Here is a 20,828-nt window from a genome sequence, read left to right on the forward strand (position 1 = left end):
GTAAACCCCTGGGTGGTCCTGTGTATCAGCCACAGGAGGGTGGAACAGGCTGTAACCATCACTAAGATGTGGCCTGTGTGTGTAGAATATGTACTTTTTATCACATTAAGCTCTTACTATACCATGTTGCTCTTGTGTATGCCATGCTTAGATACAGTATATGGCAGTGCCCAGGAGCCACCATCAATGTTATCTTTCTGTACTGGCTCAATCGGTGATTTCACAGTATCTCGTTTCACAGTTCAGTTTTTCCCGTATGGGACCAGAGAGAAGCCTTAGCCCTGTTATATGCTGTTAGCTGCTGCCTGGTGATGTGACACTGTTATTTTGCTAGGCTCAAATGTCGTATCCCAGCCTGCTTTCATTCGGTTGAGGTTGAACATTGTGTTTTGTACCATTCAGTTGCTTTGTTTCCTCTTCTATTCTTCTGGGTGTCACAGCTGTTGTTTTGTTTTTTCATTGTGTCATTCTGACATAGCACATTTCTCAACCATTCATAGTGTCAGTGGACATGTGCTGGTGTTGTTTTTCACAGGAAGTGAAGTCACCATGAACATTGCCAAATATACGCCCAAGTGCATGTTCCATGGCAACCATTAAGTGTCATTGTGAAGACTATTAGTTAAAATGTAATCTTATCCAGAGGGGACAGGGCCACTAGAAAGAAGGGACAGCTCTTCAGCACAGTGTTATTGGATGAATCTGCTGTTTTCTACTTTACACATTCAGATATTACAATATTTGAGATTTGTGGGTCCTGAAATGTATTTGACCCCATTTTCAACTGGCATCTCTAATCTAATCATCTCTAAGTACAGGTGAAAACACTCTCAGGACTCTATGAGGATGCATTGAGATTGTATGTATAAAAAAACGCATGTGGAGGTGGTTTGAGCCGCATGTGTCCATATACTAGTAGCAGTGAGAACAGGAGGGTGTTCTGTTTCCACATAAACGACCGCCTACTCAACTGTGAGCTGAAATACGTATGCTAGCCTACTCAATTCAAAGTATTTCTCATATCACAGAATGGATGTTATCATATTATAATAGTAGTGTGTCGGTGGTTTTATTCCTGCATGCTGCCTGCTCATATTCCCGGCTGTCTCAAGCTTCATGCAGCGCTGTTGCCTTAAAAATAACGTTATTTTTAGTATCACAACATGTCCCAGAATTCACCAATGTAGGACATTAGGCTACTACAAAACATCCTGCTCTTATGTTATCTCCTTCTTATTTATTAGTCCTGTATTACCAGAGCTACAGCGCTGTCTAGAGTTAACGTTAAAGTGCGTGGTCAAAGCAGCGGCTTTGAAACCGTTTCATTTTCTAAAAGTTCTTCGCCATTTTGGTATTTGAATGCTTTTATTATGAAGCAGCAAAATCAGAAGTGTTGGGGCTTCATCAGCAGTAACGTAACACGACTCCTTTAAGCAAACATGATATGTAAAATAAAGCGGCTCTCCTCTGTCTCTCTGTCCCTCTACACACACCCATACACTGCCCCGCCCCTCCTTGCGCACATTTGTCTCCATATAAACAGTGTTGCCAACTTAGCGACTTTTGTCGCTAGATTTAGCAACTTTTCAGACCCCCTTTGCGACTTTTTTTCACAAAAGCTACTAGCGACAAATCTGGCAACTTTCTGTAGGAAAGAGTTATTGTCTGTAAAAAAAAAAAAAAAAAAAAAAAAAGTCACCAGTATTGTCCAGGGGTGGGGGAAAAATGGATACAGCATAGTATCACAATATTTTCAGTGGCAATACTGTATCGATACACAGGAGCCAAGTATCAATCTTTTATTATACTATATCTGTTGGTCAGTTTGTTTGCTTGACAATTTCCTTTTGCACCAATAACATTGAAGTGATTTGAACAAACAGAGAAATTTATCTTTTTTTGATAAAACAGATGTTGACAATGTTTCCTTTTAGGGACATCATCTAAAGATACAAATTGCAAAGTATCGCAGAATATTTCAATATGTCTAAAATTGCAATAATATTCTATCGTGGCATAAGTATTGTGATGTATTCCCACCCCTAGTATTGTTCAGCGAGCACGCAAGATATTTCTCGCCTGTGGCTGCCAAAACAGTCGTGTGTGTGTGTGTGTGTGTGTGTGTGTGTGTGTGTGTGTGTGTGTGTGTGTGTGTGTGTGTGTGTGTGTGTGTGTGTGTGTGTGTGTGTGTGTGTGTGTGTGTGTGTGTGTGTGTGTGTGTGTGTGTGTGTGTGTGTGTGTGTGTGTGTGTGTGTGTGTGTGTGTGACCATCTGTTAACCTCTATTATGTCAATGTATGATAGTGTACCAATTATTAGCATTAGCATCAAAAGGAGGAAGCTTATAGACCTGCACATCTAATACATGGAATTGATATGAAAAAACAATGAACAAGCTATTATGCTGTCCTAACAGGTTTGCTTGCTAGGACTTGCATGTTGTTCAACAGGCTGTCCTTCTGTCCAGTGGCCCCACTTGGCATCTTAAGAACTGACTTGCTGTCTCAGAGAATACATGTTTTCTAAAAATAGAAGACCTAGGCAAGTGGGAACCTTTGTTCACGCTCAATACGAGTCTCTAATGTAATCTCATATGAAAAAGTCCCACAGGGACATCCTTCTCACTAGAGACCTACCTGCTCATGCAACACTCTGTCTGAGTAGGCCTTTGATTTAGTGTGTGTGTGTAGCACAGAGCACGTTTGCATTTGTGGGAACGGAAGGCTTTGTGGGTTTGTTATGTATATCGGAGAGTGAGAGAATGAAGATGCCATTGTGTGTAAATATGATAACAGTGTTTTTTTATTTTTATTTTCCCCCACTGACAACACACCAAGCCAGAGATTTGGCACCTGTAGTTTCCAAGAGATAGTACATGTGGAAAGGCGCAAGATAGAAAGTGTGTGCATATGTGGTGAGAGAGTCTATGGGAAGAGGTCGCACAAATAATGTGTTTGTGTGTGAAAGAAAGAGTTGGAGGATGAAGCACTGGCAAAAAGTAGAAGCTGTGTCTTTCATTGCATTGATTTTCATCTGCTGCTGTCTCTGCTCCTGATATCATCACATCCCAGCAGTCTGTCTTTAACTACAACTGTACATTAGGCCATGGTGAGAATAGCAACACTCACAAATCCACAATGGTAGCTTAAACGGAAAAATATTTACCGACTGAATTTGTTCTGAATCCTCAGACTTGGTTGGAGCTTTAGTAAAGCACTGAAATCCTTTCTCCATAAACTCAGGCAGCAGCTCCCATTGTGGAGATGTTAATAAGTCTAAGCATTTCCTACCATGCATCAGGCGGTTCCCGAACTGTTGTCGTATGTATGTTGCAGAAAAAAATTGCATGCTTACAGCTGTACATAGATTCTTATGGAATATAGGCTACTGTTGTAAATGCATGTATTGTATATGAACTGCAGTACAGCGGACGCACATTTACGAACTTTCTTAACATGCAGGGGGCTATGCAATTTTAGTCTACAATATAGTAAAAAAAGTCAATCTATTCTACATATTTCTAATATGCAACTTTGAGAAGGTTGTGTGTGAAAAACTTTCTGTATAAAAAGATACATGACCCAGACATAAAAAGATAGCTTGTTATTTCGTATTGTGTTAAGTGGTGCAGGGGTGGAGAAGATTAATTGACAAGGGTTTGGAGCTTGCACTTGCGTGTCACTCCAGCAGTTAGCAGCTGGCCCCCAGTGAGTCTGCTGTCCTGCTGGCACGCTCTATACTTCTTTTGTTATGTTTTTCTGTTACAAATACAACCGTTGTCTCGGCTTCACCCGGCATACATAGGCTTGCTGTTCTAGTGTGCAGGCTTTGGTGATCATTGGGGTGGACGCATCATGCCGTGGGCTGGCCACTGGATAACTGCTGTGCTCCTGTAATCGGGCAGTGGCACACACCTTGCATCTTACTTTGGATCATATTTTACTGTTTCAAATCGCAGCCACACTTTAGATTTTTTTTAACTTAAAAGTTTAAATCCCTCCCGCCAAGATGCTCCTCCAATGGTCACGAATCATGGAAAGTAAAACTTAAATCTGTCATGGGGCAGTTGGATTTAATTCATGCACTTTTAAAAGATTTTTTAAAAGCTTTTTTTCCTTTTTTTTAAACATTTTTATTTAGAGCATTTATGTTGATATTTATATCATAATAATGAACTTGTCAGGAGAAAACAGATAGCTCTATGTAACATCAAATATTGAGCACCCCTATATAACCAAAATGACAAGATCCTTGTTTCGCCTCTGCAGTCGTATCCGGCTCCTTTGATCGTAAGCATCCAATATTTAACTACTTGGGTCTATTCTCAGGGCATTTGTCAACAAAAAAAACTCTGAGTAACAACAATGCAGTTAAAATTACTGTGTGTACTTGGACAGTTTTTTTAGTAATCTAACCTTTATCTTATCATAATCATGGTTTGCTCCCCCCCTTACAGGAAAATTGTTATCAAGCTTGGGAAGAAGAAAAAGCGAAAGCCGGAGTCTTCAGAAGAGTCGGATGATGACCCTCCCACTCGACACACTTCTTCTAAAGAAGACGACTCTGTAAGATCCAGCATATACACACACTTCCAACCTACAAGACAAGTTACTCTAATTGTAATCAGGGCTTTAATGCTTGAGGATACTTGGAGTGTATTACATCCCACTTTATCGTATTAAAATATTAATCCTAAAATGTGAGAAAAATTTTTTATGTGGGAGTTTGCTTTTTATTTTTTTTTATTGACCACCTTATTTAGATGAGGTGTTGATGTTAGTTAATGTGGTGCTGTCACACCTCTGCTTTGGGTAAAAGTTATGTCCTTGGTCTGACTGTTGACACCACTGCTGACCCTAGAGGAAGGCTTCGCAGTTTTAGAGGGAGCCTGCACCTACAGCAATAGCACCTTCAGGTGCACATTCACACACCTCTATTTAACAGTTTTTCTTTTTTAAAAGAAATGTTGCCACAGCAGCCATTGAAATTAAATTAATGTTTGTTTCGATATCAAAAACCTTAAAAAATTAAATTATCACAATTTAATTTTTTCTTTTTTTATATCCAGAGTAATGACTCTATTTTTCTCTTAACACAAGATACCCCTGTGAAAAATTAGTGATTGCACACCTAAGGTTGAGATTCTTTTTAAGTAAAAAAAAAAAAAAAAGGCACCGGGGGAGGGTGTCCAGTACATCCTAAACCAATTCTCTAAGATGTATGTTGCCTATTTTCTGAGTTATCTGAGTCATCTTTTATTCTAAGTCACGACAGATATCTATTTCCAAATGAGTGAAGAAGAAAAAATGACTTGTCTAATGAAATGTCTCCTCCTTCGCCCCATCTCCTCTCTCTCCTTTTTGCCTCCGGTCCGGACTATTGCCTATGATATAATTATGCTCATTAAATGGAACCCCTGGCCTTAATTAAAACGGTCTGTTGATGACTCATTTAGGATGATCCTATGGAAGGAGTCAAAGTAGCTGACAGCTAGACAAGAAGCATGGCCACCTCAGGGGCTCGTCTCTATTGTCATGGCATGTGGCACACTGGCTTTTCCAGCTTCTGGTCAGCTTGGGTTTAGGTATGAGAAGGTATATCTCCATGGGGATATTATACTCTACACCTAATTAACTTTGGCTCAGTGGCATTTATTCTTAATTATGGTAACTACATATTATCATTAGGAAGGTCTGGTGTATTGACAGAGGATACAGCAGCCCACGCATATAATAATTTAAAGGCTTGACAGAAGGAATAGAAAGAAGCTGGATTTTAAAGCACTCACAATTTGTGTGGGTGTTTTCTGAGCACATTGTTTTTTAGAGTTTCTTTCTTGGTTTATTGAAATTTAACAAGGTCATTTATGGGTTAGGTTTGTACATGAACTTCAGGGAGATGGGGAACATATATTACCCTTTTCAATGTGGGTTAGTGCGAATATTCAATGTTTTTGTGATTCATGTTTTTCATCCATCTCCAAGAAAAATAAACTTAATACAGGTCAGTTGACACAGTAGTATTGGAGAAAAATACAGAAGAATGTAAACCGGATATCATCCTAATGTTGTATTATAAATGTAAGAATAGCTGGGTTATCCTTTTGTATCACAATTATAGATCATATTTTGGATCAGTATTAACCACAGTTGTTGGACATTGTTGCTGTTTCTTTGATTAAAATGAACTGCAAATGTGAAACGGCAACATTATTTAGCTTAGCTAAGCAAGAAGTAGCCTCACACAGCCTTTATAATAGATCAGTCATGCATCATAATTGAGGGAACAGTGTGCACTGTGTGGTTTACAGCTGAGCCCTGTTAACTTCAAGCAAGGGTTAAATAGTGACAATGATTCTTCTTCATCATCTTCATATTATTATTGTTGTTATTATTAATAATAAAGAGGGTGGTTCACATCTTTAGTCCAGATCAAACCTGCTCCAACTTTAAATGTACTGTAGGCATTTAGGACTAAAACATGTTTATTTGTCAGTGGTAAAACTAATCAAAGGTCAGTTGGATATTCTTGTTAATGTGCTTGTCTTGCTTTTCTAGAAGAGGCGATCGGGTCGACAGGTGAAAAGAAAGAAATACGCTGAAGAGCTGGAGGCCAGGTTGTCAGATGACGAGGTCAAAGTTCTTGTCAAAGCCAAGAAAACCAATACTGGAACATCCAAGCAGCCTGCTGTTCAACTCTTTGTAGTAAGTTGTTCTGCCTTAAACTCCCTAGAAGCTAAGAAGTACAGCTTAAATCCATTCATGGTTTTAGAAAAGAATGTAATAAATATTGCACCCGAGAGCAGAGTAGAGCCAAACTATTGATGAATCTTATTCTATAATAATAACAATAATAATAATAATTTATTATTAATTGGCTTACAAACAAAAATCCATGCAAAGATTTTTTTGTGGCAATGATGCACATGAATATTGTTGAAATTTCTTATTTACCAAAAAGCAAGAACGCATTGGATAGAAGAACATGCTCAGTGAAGTGAACCAACACATGACATACAAACCAGGTCTCCCGCATTATGCCTGTACAAACGGGGAACGTACAGATTTAGTGCCCAATTTTAATAATTTAGATGCAAAAGCAGAGAAATCCGGATGGGATTGTTGAGACGAGAATTCTTTTCAAACATTTTTCTATATTTAAATTGCCCAAACGTTCCACCCTGGTTTCTGTCGTGAAATCAGCCATGCTTTTTCAGTTGCTCTGCACAGGTGGAGGCAGTGCTGAACTAGCAAACTTTACCCCTCAATTCAGTTTTATTCACGTGATACAAAATCACCAATATGACTAATGGTTTTATAATCCATACAACAGCCTCAAACCATAGTTCCTCTATTCAGAAGAGTAGCAAAAGAAAACAGGTGAAAAAAGAGTAGACATCATTTTTGTCATTATTACACACTATGATGTTTGGGTTTTGTATAAATAGCCTTATACAAATGAATGCTGTATGAGTACCTCTTGACATTAAATGTTTTATATCCACTGCGTTTGTAGGAGAATCCCAGTGAGGAGGATGCTGCTGTTGTTGACAAAATCATGTCTTCTCGAATCGTCAAGAAGGAGGTAGTGAGTTAATGCGGTTTCTTTTCCTGCTTTTAGTGGTCATAAAAGATCAGTAAATCTCTGCACAATTGGGATGAAAGTTGCTTTTGCAATTATTTTGCTAGACATTGTGATCTGATTACATTATTTTAACTTACATTACTTTATGATATAGCATAATACAGATATTGGCCAAATGACAAAATGAATTACTGTAATGAATTACTGTTCTGTCATTTTAAACCTCTCTCTAGGTCTCTCCAGGAGTGGTGGTCGAAGGGGAGGAGTTTTTTGTAAAATACAAAAACTAGTAAGTTAATTTGCAGTTCATTTAACTACACCATGAGCCGTAACAGAAATATTACAAATAATATTGTGGGATGATTTGTGTATTATTTCTGTATAATCCTCCCGGTTTAAGTAAGTGTGTGGTCTGTTTACTGTTCCAGATATTACTGTTGCCCTTGCTAAATTAGAAAACAAATTCTCAAAACTAAAATTGGATGAAAATTGAAGCAGATGTCCTGAAGGCTTTGCGGGATGCTGAATAAGAACTAACTGATTACACAAGCATACAAGAATCTTAGGCATCCATGCGACAGCTTTCAGGATTGCCATGTAAATTTTGCAACAGTGATTCAATTTCTCTTCTATGAACTCTTCATAAGTTTACTTTCACAGCCTCCCAGATAAATGATTTCTATCCACTTGCCAGATAATCTGTCATCAGCCATACTGCAAGAAAATACTGAAAAATGAATGTCACACTAGAAATTTGATGAAAGAAAATATGATAGACAGAATCAGCGACTTTTTGAACAGCATGTTGGTAAAAACCAACTCTGTGACCACATCTGGATTTCGTGATCACACATACTTGCCTCAGCGGTTGACCCAGATGCTGTTCAGAAGGTGTATTTCAAGGTTTTGTGTGTGTGTTTGTGTGTGTGTCAGCTCCTACCTACACTGTGAGTGGGCCACAGAGCAGCAGCTGGTGAAGGACAAGAGGATTCAACAGAAGATCAAACGTTTCAAGATGAAACAAGCACAGAGGGCACTCTTCTTTGCAGATGTAAGGCTGTGTGGTTGTGATTTTGTCTGTGGACATCTGTATACTGTCTTTGTCATATTTGGGTATTTGCTATGAGCAGGTGGGTTTTTTCACGATTTGTTTCTAAGGATGTGTATGTTTGATTTGTGTACATGCATATGAATGTTGTGTGTGCGGCTGTTTCATGTACTTTTTGTGTGTTGTCTGTGTGGGCTGGCACATATGTGTGCATATATTTGTATCTCTTGCTTGCTCAGTCGATACAGTAGTGATACTCTCAGATTCCAGATGGTGAGTGGGCTTTTAGGTTTGTGCCCTTATTGTCTCTCTCTCTCTCTCTCTCTCTCTCTCTCTCTCTCTCTCTCTCTCTCTCTCTCTCTCTCTCTCCTCTTTGTCTTTTTCTAACTATCGCAGATGGAAGAGGACCCCTTTAACCCTGACTATGTAGAGGTAGACAGAGTGCTGGAGGTGTCATATTGTGAAGACAAAGACACAGGAGAGGTAAAGGAAATCCTTTTTTTGTGTTTATCATATCCTTGAGTAGCCTGTGTGTATTTTTGTCTTCGTGCCTCAGCAGGTTTTACTCGTTTTCTAATTTTTTGGGTTTTTTGTTCCTTTCAGTATATTCTCCACTCTAGTGATGTCTTTGTAGCTCCAAAGTGCCCAAGGCCATCCTAACGGGTTTCCCTGCAGGCTTTGTTAATATTATAAAAGCAGACCTTGGCCTTGCTCCAGTCTTTTGCAGTGATAATTCTCCTCTGCCTGCTGCAGGAGGTGGTGTACTACCTGGTGAAGTGGTGCTCTCTGCCTTATGAGGACAGCACCTGGGAGCTGAAGGATGATGTAGATCAGAGCAAGATTGAAGAGTTTGAGCAGCTGCAGGCAGTCAAGCCAGACTCGCGGAGGATGGTAAGTCAGGGCCACGGGTGTGCGTGTGTGAGTGAAAGAGTTTAAACTGCACCCACCAAACTTTCTGAATGGTGACATTGAATAGGCATCATTTGCTAAAAGACCACACTCGCACAGAAAAGTGAATAAACTGAGGAGACTCAGAAACACCTGCTGCCAGTCACTTTAAGAGCAAAGATATTTCTGCTGTAAAAGTAATATGGCTTTGTTCTCCTCAGAAGACATTAACTAGTTAAGAAGCTTTTCTTTTGAAGGGGTAAAAAAAGCAGATGGGCTTAAAGAGATGTTTTTAACTGTAACTTATAGATTCTGCTCTATGTAGCTAAAAACATGGTTGTATTTACATTATAGTATAGTAAGCAGACTACACAAAGATTAGTCATGTAATTTGTACTTTTGAACAGTTAAACAGTCCAATCGTGTTTTTCAGGTTATCTTACCTCTTGCAATAGTCACCTCCCTTTTCACCAGAAACACTCTGCGTACCTGTTGTTTTAACTGTAGGTCCACCTTTTCCCAGTATTTATACAAATGTATAAATGTTTGCGACCGTGCACCTACAATATGTTCCAGAGAGACACGTTTTTTTAGAATACAAAGACCACCACAGCAATGTTTTCTGTGTTTTGCCTTACCTTTTTATAAACATCAGCACTCTGAGGCTTGCTTCGTATCTGTTACGTATCCTAAGATTGCCCCTTGGCTTTCATTGCCATCATAGTGTATGAAATGCTTTTATTCCACATCTACAATGTAAATAAGAGGTCATTTGAAAACACTTATTCTAACTCTTCATATAAAATGTCTGTCTTAGGAGCGTCCGCCAACAAATCTGTGGAAGAAGAGGGAACATTCAAGAGAATACAGGAATGGCAACAGCCTCAGGGACTACCAACTAGAGGGGGTCAACTGGCTACTCTTCAACTGGTACAACAGGTCTGTTTCAAATACTCTACATGCACATCTTTACAGCCTGTACACACTGAACCCAGTTTGCCATTGGTGTGAAGTGGTCATTGTGGGTTATCTGACCAATACCCAGATTCCTGATCTTGACCAGGGATTTGTGGGTGTGACACTGTGGTATGAAATGGTGAACATAGTTAGTGATTATTAAAACGATCATTCAAATAAAGTTACTAGCTAAAGTTAGGACCCTTGCACAACTTTAATAACATTTCAATGTATCGCAGAACCACACACAATGCAATGTATAGAGATCTAGGTGGCTGTAGGTTGTTGTAAATCTGGACAACCTGGTCAAATTTGATACCAAAATAATACAATGAGGACAAATAAAGGAAGAAATATTTAAAATCAAAATGTTAGACTGTTTGGCTTTTAAAGCAAATACCTTGGCATAGGGACATGCTGCCGCTTTGCATAGGTAAGCTCGCTTCATCAGTTTATTGTTTTTAATTTTTTCACACCTCAAGCTAAAAAGCATCACTTCACATACTCTGTTACTATAACCTTCAACAATCTTATGCCGATAGAATACCATATATGTAGTGATTCAGAAATTAACATAGGCCTTTTATATTTCTAGATGAATCCTCTTGAGCTTTGGGACGGCAGAAAATGAATAACGAATATTGACTTTCCTTGTATTTGTGGAACAAGTTGTGACTTGGCTGTATTCACATTATTTGGTTGGGCTTTCAAGGAGAGGAGGGCCGGGATGATTGGTTGACCTAGTCGACGTCATCTATTACGTAAACGCGTCAACACAAATAATTGCGTTGACACATCGCGTCCAAAAACAACATGGCTGCCTCCAGCAACAGCGCACGTATGGATTCCTCACAACAAAGCATTGAGAAAAAGGCTTGCATACGGTCTTCTAAAATGTGGGAGTATTTTACTCTTAATGCCAACAACAACACTGTAGTCTCTAGACTTTGTAAAATGATCACTGAGTCTGAATAACAGCAGCAAAACACTGTAAGTCCTGCTCACCTATGCCTCTCCAGCTTCCCCCGTAGCTCACGCGTATACAGTATATCCTGCACTGTCTTGAGGGTGAGGTAAACTGTGCTGTGTCTCCCCAATCTGTAGCACTGTCTTCAATACCTGCGCAACAAGGCCAGATTGTGTCAGATATCTCATGACTTCTTAAAATCTGTTCTAACGACCCACGTATTAAAAATTGTTGGGTTTAAATTGGCCTCTGGTCATAATTCCCCTTAGTTGTTTTTTAATATAAATATTTTGTATTCCTCCACCAAGGGACTTGAAATGTTAATTTGTTTTTATTGGTGGATTTATTTGATACATGCAATCACATGGTGCTAAAATTGCACTGTAAGATTTAAAGGGAGAAGAGCTTGGATGTCAAACAAGAGCTTATTCAATATTTTACCTACTACTGTTAAAAAATGAAATACTGGCTACTGTTTTTGCACTTGCTCTGTTTACTTCAAGTTTTTATTTTTGTAGTGCTCCTGAAAGTTACTATATTTTGTTGTTGACTTGATAGCCCACACCTGGCTCAGGTTGCACTACAAATTCATTTTACTTGAACAGCGCATTGTTAAACAAGATTAATAAATAGATATTTAAACCTTATTTAAATTTGTTTTGTGTAAATTGTTGATTGAGTAATGGGAAAATAATTGCTAATTGAAAAAGGATTTGTTAGATTAATGAAAAAATAAATTGTTCGATTAGTCAACTAATTGAAAACAATAATCACTAGATTAAGCGTTTAAAAATAAAAAATAAATCGTTTGGAAGAGCCCTAAAGGAGAGTTATATTTACTGTCGAGGTGCATACTTCTGCAACAACAATTGCATTTTGTTGCCGATGTTCACAAAAGAAATGTTTCACAGTGGTACATCTGGAGTACGGAGCGTCAGTGTGCTCGCATTAACCCTGAGAACTGGCTTTATGTGTAAGCATGCAGGAGTTTGTGCGTTGCCTACACAGAGAGATTCATCAAAAGTAGAGAGCGGCTTAAGAGCCAGTGGGAATATATGCACGTTGCAATTAGCATCAAGACATAATACCCCCACCCACTGGACAGCTGAATAAATGGTTTTCTGGAGTACACCACGCCGCAGAGGCAGTTCCGTTTGCCATTATGTTGTAGCCCATGTCTTTGGTCTGTTATTACTGCTGATGTTGTTTTCTCTTCCATTGTTTGCTGTTTATTCTTTTAGTATCATGGGACTTTTGCATTGTCCTTGTTTTTGCTTCTTTTCCTCTTCTTGTATTTCTTTATGTTGTATTTCTATTATCAAACAACTTTTTCTAAATGAAGACATACCACCTCATGCATTTGCATAGTCAGACTTTTAAAATCCACATCCTGGCACATACCGCTGTACACACTAGGGATAAAATATGTTTTACACAGGTGTCATTGATTTGTAAATGGTACATCACCTTTTGCCACACTACTGCCTTTACTTTCCTCTGATGCTTTTATGCAACCCCAATAGTGTCTCCAGTTTTTCTCTACTAACCCTTGTTATCTCCACCTGTCAGACGAAACTGCATCCTGGCAGACGAGATGGGACTGGGTAAGACCATCCAGTCCATCACATTCCTAGAGGAGATCTACCGTGTGGGCATTAAAGGGCCATTCCTCATCATTGCGCCACTCTCCACCATTGCCAACTGGGAGCGCGAGTTCCGTACTTGGACCCATCTTAATGTCATTGTCTACCATGGAAGCATGATCAGCAGGCAGATGCTCCAACAGTATGAGATGTATTTCAGGGATGCACAGGTAAATGGACAAAGATCTTTTTGCCTTTTTATATTTACAGTACGTTTTGAACTGAGGATTTTAGTTTTCTCAGCACAAATACTCTTATTACACAAATATAAATAAAGGTAAACCAAAATAAATTGGTAGCATAAATACATATATTGACGTCCCCGAACAAAATCAGACCTTCAACATATTACACAGGTGTAGTGCAGCACATAAAGTATATTACATACCATTCTCATACAATATATCAATTATAATAATATAATCAATAACAAAGTATTGAAATTTGCCGAGATTGAAAGTCTAAAGCTGCACCAGCTGATGGCCCCTAGATAATGCGGTACATTATATATTTCTCATGCATTTTAGGTTTACAGTCGTTATAGCGGGAGTAGCTATTGTATGTTTTAAGAAAAGACACTGCTGTGTGTTTTGTCTCCACAATGGTTGTTTTGGCCTGAGTAAAGCCTTAAGTAGCCAGGCAAGAATCAGTCATGGATACACAGCCAGGCATTCAGCTTGGCTCACATACCTAACACAAATAGAATTGAAGGATTGCGAGGCCATTTAGTTCATCCTGACATACCTAATCTTTTCTTTTTTTAAAGCCAGATGAGCAGAAAGCAGCATCACTGTGCTTACTTTCAGACTGGAAAGCAGTGATTCAGTTTGATTAAAATAATCATAGTGCTTTTTAGAAAACAGCAGCACTGTCAGCAAGATGAAGTCCTCTGAGTAATCTAATGATATGTTTGAAAACGGGAGGCCTGTAAACAACAGGAGTCTGAAACTGAAAAGCCAGGCAGAGTGCTATTTCCATGTGTAACACAAAGCCTGGGACTCTTTAACTAATGCAGAAAACTCACTTACCACAATGTTTCCGAGGCAAACATCACCTGTAGAGAGAGAAAAGCAGGCAGCAGTTATGAATAGCTCAGAAAAGCTGAAAGGAAAAGGTCTGCGTTAAAATAACGGCAGAAAATGTGTTCTTATCGTTTGCTGTGTGTGTGTGTGTGTGTGTGTGTGTGTGTGTGTGTGTGTGTGTGTGTGTGTGTGTGTGTGTGCATACATACTTACATCTGAATAATTAAATATTGCCAAAGATTTTACATAGTTGTATGAAGCCCATTCTTACTGTGTTGGGTAAGAGAACATTTTTATGAATAAGTGGTTCATAGTACTAACATAACATATTACAGGATTCAAAGAAGGGCACATGCGCAACAGTGAGTAGGCTGCTAGGTAGTAAGTGAGCCTTAGGCAGAGGCTTTCTGTGGTTGGCAGGCCATATGATGTGTCACAACAGGCAGTTAGAAGCTCTTAGTTTTCAGACGAACCGTAGGAAGAATTAAGGCAAACGAGCAGAACAGAGCGGAACTGCCACCAGGCTGTCTCCCAGGCAGCCTGTGATGTCATAGCAGCCCCCAAGGGGAGCTCTCTGTCAGCGCTGCTCATATCAGAGAGAGAGGCTCCTCTACAGCAGTCTGACTGGCTGGCTGGCTGGCAGGCTGGCTGTGGGAGGGACTTATTTGATAACAGTATCCCTTGAGAGCTGTTGTCAAGGCAATAGATACAAATGGAGAGGCGGAATGAAGAAAAGCTTCCCCCGATTGACAAACAAATAAACAAACAGCAATGACTCACTAGCAGGTGTGTAGATAGCTTCATATCACGAGGTGCGTTTTAAGATGTTAAACAAAATATAAAGTGAGTCATGTGTTTGCTGTCAACAGCGTAAGGCTGCAAGTTAGTAGATTTCTAATGTTAAGTTACATTCTCATCATATTCTCTCAGAAAAAAACTAGTTTAAATGACAGTACAGTACACATCATGCATAATTTAAATTCAAAAGACTATGAAGCAAATGTTTTACACACCTCCACTTCTAGAACAGAGACAATTACTTGTGCATAAAAATACAAATGTCATCACTTAAATTTGTGAATTTGTTTTTGAAATAAACCAATTTGACAGTTTGTCTTACATCTCTTCCCTTTTTTATCTCAAGGGCCGTGTGATACGAGGTGCCTACAAGTTCCAAGCCGTTATCACAACGTTTGAGATGATCCTGGGAGGCTGTCCCGAACTCAACGCCATAGAGTGGCGCTGTGTTATCATTGATGAGGCTCACCGCCTCAAGAACAAGAACTGCAAGCTGCTAGAGGGCTTTAAGCTCATGAACCTGGTACATATACCATCAACTTACAGAGAGATGTGTAAATAAAAACTAATCAATGTCTAATCAATAAATGAAACTAAATCCGTTTCATCTTGTGCTTATTGTTCTCTTTCAGGAGCACAAGGTTCTGCTGACAGGTACTCCTCTTCAGAACACAGTGGAGGAGCTCTTCAGCCTGCTCCACTTCCTGGAGCCAGCACGCTTCCCCTCAGAAATCACCTTCATGCAGGAGTTCGGAGACCTCAAGACTGAGGAGCAGGCAAGTCCGCGAATACATTGAAAAATATGTAGCTACATTGTTATTTTTTGTGAATATTCAGATTTGATAATACAAGTCAGCAACCTTCATGTCACACGATCAGGTCAGACAATGTTGTTAGAGCTTCTGTTGCTATGTATTGTTGCCTTAATGTTTATTGTACAGATAAAAAACACAATGTTTAATGTTGGTGATTGTTGTGATCTGGCTCCTCAACACACTGCTGGATTTCAGTCGAAATCTTGAGTACAATAAATTATTCTGAACTTGGAATGGTAAATTCACTAGAGCATACAAAAAAAATTGAATTGCATTTATGACACTGCTGTTTTCATTTGAATCCGAACCAGCCCAAACTCAGACTGTGTAACTCCATACCTGTGTTGTGTACAATATCCCGCAACAGTTACTGAATGTGATAACTATAATTCTCTTTTCATATTTGGGCCCACAGGTGCAGAAGCTTCAGGGGATCCTAAAGCCCATGATGCTGCGTCGGTTAAAGGAGGACGTGGAGAAGAAGTTGGCTCCTAAAGAGGAAACCATCATCGAGGTTGAGCTCACCAACATTCAAAAGAAATATTACCGTGCCATCCTAGAGAAGAACTTCTCTTTCTTGGCTAAAGGAGCTGGCCAGGCAAATATGCCCAACCTGGTCAACACCATGATGGAGCTGAGAAAGTGCTGCAACCACCCCTACCTCATCAAAGGTAGGATGGTACCTTTTTTAAGGCTAATTATAGGTTAATATAGTCCAAATGTGTAGTTGTGCTCTTGACATGCAAAGCAGCAAAAGGTCTCCACAATTTCCTATTTAGTCTTCAGGAGGTGTCGTTGACTTAAGATTTAGGTGTTCACAATAATTTAATACCTCAAGTGATTGTTACATCAGACCCTGCATACTGGTAGCGTTGCCTTAAGACAGCCTTGAAAATCTCCACAGATTATTGAGTATATTGCATATGCACTGAATTATGTCAAGTGTTTTGTTTTTAATTAAACCACAGTGTCACTGATGCAAAACTTCAGGACCACTTTTAGTATATTATCATCTCAATATTTTAAATGCTACACAGACATCTAAAAAGTTGACAGTCAGAGATAGATTGTAAAGATGTGCTTTGAAAGTTATTTTTTTGTGCACTTGTACTGTCAAAAAATTTAGAAAGCTCTAATCTTAATTTTGACATTAAGGGAAACAAATTATTGTGGAAAAAGCATAAAAGACATGGTTTTGCTGATGTTTCCATGTTTTTGCGATGTCAGGGGCAGAAGAGAAGATCCTAGAGGACTTCAGGGAGGTCTATAGCCCCACTGCCATCGACTTTCACCTGCAGGCTATGGTGCAGTCTGCTGGGAAGCTGGTCCTTATCGACAAACTGCTGCCCAAGATGAAGGCCGGAGGGCATAGGGTGCTTATCTTCTCGCAAATGGTGCGCTGCCTGGACATCTTGGAAGACTACCTCATTCAGAGAAGGTAATGGTGAAAGATAGTGAAGAGTTAGTTAGTTAAAGCCAGAGACAGTGTTTTAATATTGTTAATCTCTTGAAGACATCATGCATTTCAAAGAATGTCAGACAAAATCAGCTGTTTCAAGTTATTCAGTCAGCATCAGCCTATATCATATAAAAACCCCATGCAAATTAAATGCAGTAATTAATTAAGTTCTGGAAAAACATGTAGGCAGTGTGTAGTATGTAGTTACATTGTTCACAAAATTGCTTCTGTTGTAATTCAAATTAGAAGGAAAATCAACTTGTGCACAATTCTTTTTGTTCAGGTCTTCATCAAACACTGTTAACTGACTGCTGCTGCTAAAAAATGTAAAGTCACTCTCATACTCTGGCTATATTTGGTCAACACTGTGACCTAACGGTGTATGGTGATGGTTCCCAGGGAACCTTATCATGGTGGAGAAGTTTGTGTGTCCCTATGAACCTGAGGGCTGTGTTGTCTGGAGCTTTGTGCTTCTGGCAAAGTGGTCTCAGTTGAGGGGCCAGACAAAGAATGGTTGAAAAACCCTATGAGAAAATGAGGTAGCAATGGCGTGACCCTGCCCCTCTCTCCATCCCACCGACCCACCACTTGTGGGAGGAACCTCTGGGGTTGGGTGCACTGCCTGCCACATGGGTAGCGGTGAAGGTCAGGGCCCTCGACGGACCAGACCCGGGCGGCAGAGGCTGTCTCTGGGGATGTGAAATGTCACCTTTCTGTGGGGGAAAAAATCGGAGCTTTGACTGTTTGGTGCATCCGCACCAAACAAGAGTTTGGAAAATTCAGCCTTCTTGAAGACCTTGAATGGAGTCCAGTATAGGGCTCCATTGGAGGACTCAATAGTTCTGCTGGGAAATTTTAAAGCACACGTTGGAGATGATGGTAAGGCGTGATTCAGAGGAAGGCCTCCCTGATCTAAGCCAGAGTGGTCGTCTGTTGTTGGACTTCTGTGCTAGTCGTGGATTGTCTATAACAAATAGGGCTGCACAATTATGCCAAAAAAAGGTAATCACAATTATTTTGATCAATATTGAGCTCATGATTAATTATCACGATTATTTGTTGATTTTAACCATAGCAAATTTTATTGTCACATTAAGAAGTTAAAGCCTATAGGCTATTTATAACTGCTTTCACATCCATTTTGTGAATCCATATTGTGCTAGAGATTCTTCCACTAGTCAGGAGTAAAATCATATCTATGTTTTTTAGTTGAATGGCAGCTCATTAAGAAATGTCTTTATCGTCACTGTGCTTCATTTTTATGAACTATGATATTGTGGCCATGGGTCACATCTCTCGCCCAGGTCCAGCAGGCTCTGTCTCACACGTTATTACTCTACGACCTAAAGTTAGTTGCATTCAATAACCTCTTCTGTGTTTTTTGCCGTGGCGGCCGCAATAGCAGAGTTACCAGCGGAAGCACCGGTAGAAATAAAAGTTTTCATCTCATACTTAACAACATACAGCTGTGTTAATAACAGTTAAAACTGTAGACAAATGTCAGAAGTGTGGACCATCTCCACATACACATACTCTATCCTCTGTGACTGTCTACATCTAGAAACTAAGTTGCGCGGTGTAGGGAACAACGCTGACTGGCATTTGTTTCAGCATTCTATGAACGGAATGATGACGCATTTAAAATATTGCTTAATCATGCAAATTTGTTTATTTTTCACGTGGGAAGCCAATGTCGTGATTGTGATTAAAATTTGGTTAATTGTGCAGCCCTAATAACAAACACCATGTTCAAGCATAGGGATGCTCATAAGTGTACTTTGTACCAAAGCACCCTACGCCAAAGTTAAATGCTACATTTTATAATTGTTTCATCTGATCTGAGGACCTATGTTTTGGACACCTGGGTAAAGAGAGGGGCGGACCAGGATAGCATTGAGCAGCATTGTGGCTAGCCAACATGTCCGCCCACACACACACACACACACACACACACACACACACACACACACACACTCTCTCTCTCTCTCTCTCTCTCTCTCTCTCTCTCTCTCTCTCTCTCTCTCTCTCTCTCTCTCTCTCTCTCTCTCTCTCTCTCTCTCTCTCTCTCTCTCTCTCTCTCTCTCAGAGCAAGACAGCAAAATGTTATGTTTGCAAAGCCGTAATTCAAAGAGACGGAAGCTCCCTCGCGAACGCAATTGTAACATTATAAAAAAGCACCACTTTAAAGAGCACAAGGGTTTTTTAACCAGGGTGCAGAAAGACAACAGAAGTCATTAGGGATCAAAGGGAGCAAACAGGTATTTATATAGGAAGAATCTTTTGTTTTGTTTCTTTGCTAAATGTATGATATGTAGGCTTGTAATTAGAGTGAATGGAGAAAAAAATCAAACCCTTGTTTCCTAAATTGCAGAGCTCAGGGGCAGCTGATGATAGGGCAATGATAGACAATGGTTTGGACTTATGGGCAAAGAGCTTCTATATACATCCTAAGGCTCTGCCAAAGAATCAAATCAAATTTATCAAAGCTCTCACCCTCTGCGTATGTGTCTGGTCCTAGCTGTGACGTAGCTAATGCCCAAAAGTACTCTCAAAAACTGAATTAGGGTGAATGGTCAGGAACGTTCAGCAAAACAGTTACAGGCAAAGGTTTTCAACTAGCTATAAGGGTTAGAATTTAATGGCATTTAGGAATTTAAAAATTAAATATACAACTTCGGGTTTCTGGTTTTCATCTTTGTCTTTGTCTTACGCCAACTAACTCTCATTCCTCTGTCTTTTCTGTTTCATTTTCCTGACTTTTTTTTTTTTGTCTCTTTGTCCACCTACATCCTTCCATTGCTTTCATGTTTGTTTCTTCCTTTCTCTCTCTCTTTGGTCTGGCATCCCACCAGCAGCTGGAGCAAATCCCAAACTATTGTAAACATGTGAGGTGCTATGCAGCACAGACCTCAGACAGGGTTCAGCAGCAGGTTATAGAAGCCCTCAGGGCTCCTCTACATTAGACAAGCAGGCGTTTCCGAGGTTTCTCCTGACAAAGTGTATTACCCTTGGGAGGACAAGGGGTCGGATTGTGGGAGGGACTGAGAATGGACACAACGATAAAAGAGCATAACCTAGAGCTGAACAATATTGTGTTGCAGGACTTTGCAATGTTGAAGCTAATCCTTTTTTGCTGCTTGATAGAAAAGTAAACTTTCACCGTTCTCCTTTAACACAATTAGTACCGTCCGACTCTTCCTCTTTAAAACAGGTAGCCATTTGGCCAACGCGTGTATGTGACGTTAGTCTGACGGGGTTTATTACCTAAAAGTACCGTAGGCAGCAGCTGCCGCTGACACAGGGATGCACGTAGTTTTCACTGGTTAGTCAGAGAAGCTACAGTAGTCAGTGTTTTATGTTCACTGCAAATACAAACTAAACACCTGTGAACGTAACATAATCACGTCTCCCGGCCTAAAGCTAATATAGTTAGCCTAAAGAAACAAGGGGTCCGTCCGTCCCAACTAACGGTACGGTTCGGCGCTGCAGCGCCAGAAACGTAACACTAATCTACTACAGAAGTCTGTATCTGATCTAACGTCATTTAAACTGATTTAATTGTTCTTGGATACACATATGGCGTTTTTCCACTGCTGGTAACAGCTTGCCTCGGCTCGCCTCGGCCCGCCTCGGCTCGCCTCGGCCCAT

General features: G+C 39.8%; 1 protein-coding gene across 11 annotated transcripts in view; it reads left to right on the forward strand.

Moving 5' to 3' along the window:
- Window positions 1-20,828, forward strand: part of chd9 (chromodomain helicase DNA binding protein 9) — a 69,317-nt gene that overhangs the window by 29,315 nt on the left and 19,174 nt on the right. For all 11 annotated transcript variants that reach the window (XM_034878129.1, XM_034878138.1, XM_034878163.1 and 8 more), the window contains 13 exons: window positions 4,456-4,564; window positions 6,557-6,703; window positions 7,515-7,583; window positions 7,817-7,872; window positions 8,517-8,634; window positions 9,028-9,114; window positions 9,385-9,522; window positions 10,337-10,458; window positions 13,013-13,256; window positions 15,253-15,429; window positions 15,539-15,682; window positions 16,137-16,392; window positions 16,949-17,159. In XM_034878129.1, the coding sequence (XP_034734020.1) occupies window positions 4,456-4,564; window positions 6,557-6,703; window positions 7,515-7,583; window positions 7,817-7,872; window positions 8,517-8,634; window positions 9,028-9,114; window positions 9,385-9,522; window positions 10,337-10,458; window positions 13,013-13,256; window positions 15,253-15,429; window positions 15,539-15,682; window positions 16,137-16,392; window positions 16,949-17,159 (1,878 nt within the window). The remainder of the gene's footprint in view (window positions 1-4,455; window positions 4,565-6,556; window positions 6,704-7,514; window positions 7,584-7,816; window positions 7,873-8,516; window positions 8,635-9,027; window positions 9,115-9,384; window positions 9,523-10,336; window positions 10,459-13,012; window positions 13,257-15,252; window positions 15,430-15,538; window positions 15,683-16,136; window positions 16,393-16,948; window positions 17,160-20,828) is intronic.

Source organism: Etheostoma cragini, chromosome 1 (assembly GCF_013103735.1).
Source record: "Etheostoma cragini isolate CJK2018 chromosome 1, CSU_Ecrag_1.0, whole genome shotgun sequence".
Classification (NCBI taxonomy): domain Eukaryota; kingdom Metazoa; phylum Chordata; class Actinopteri; order Perciformes; family Percidae; genus Etheostoma; species Etheostoma cragini.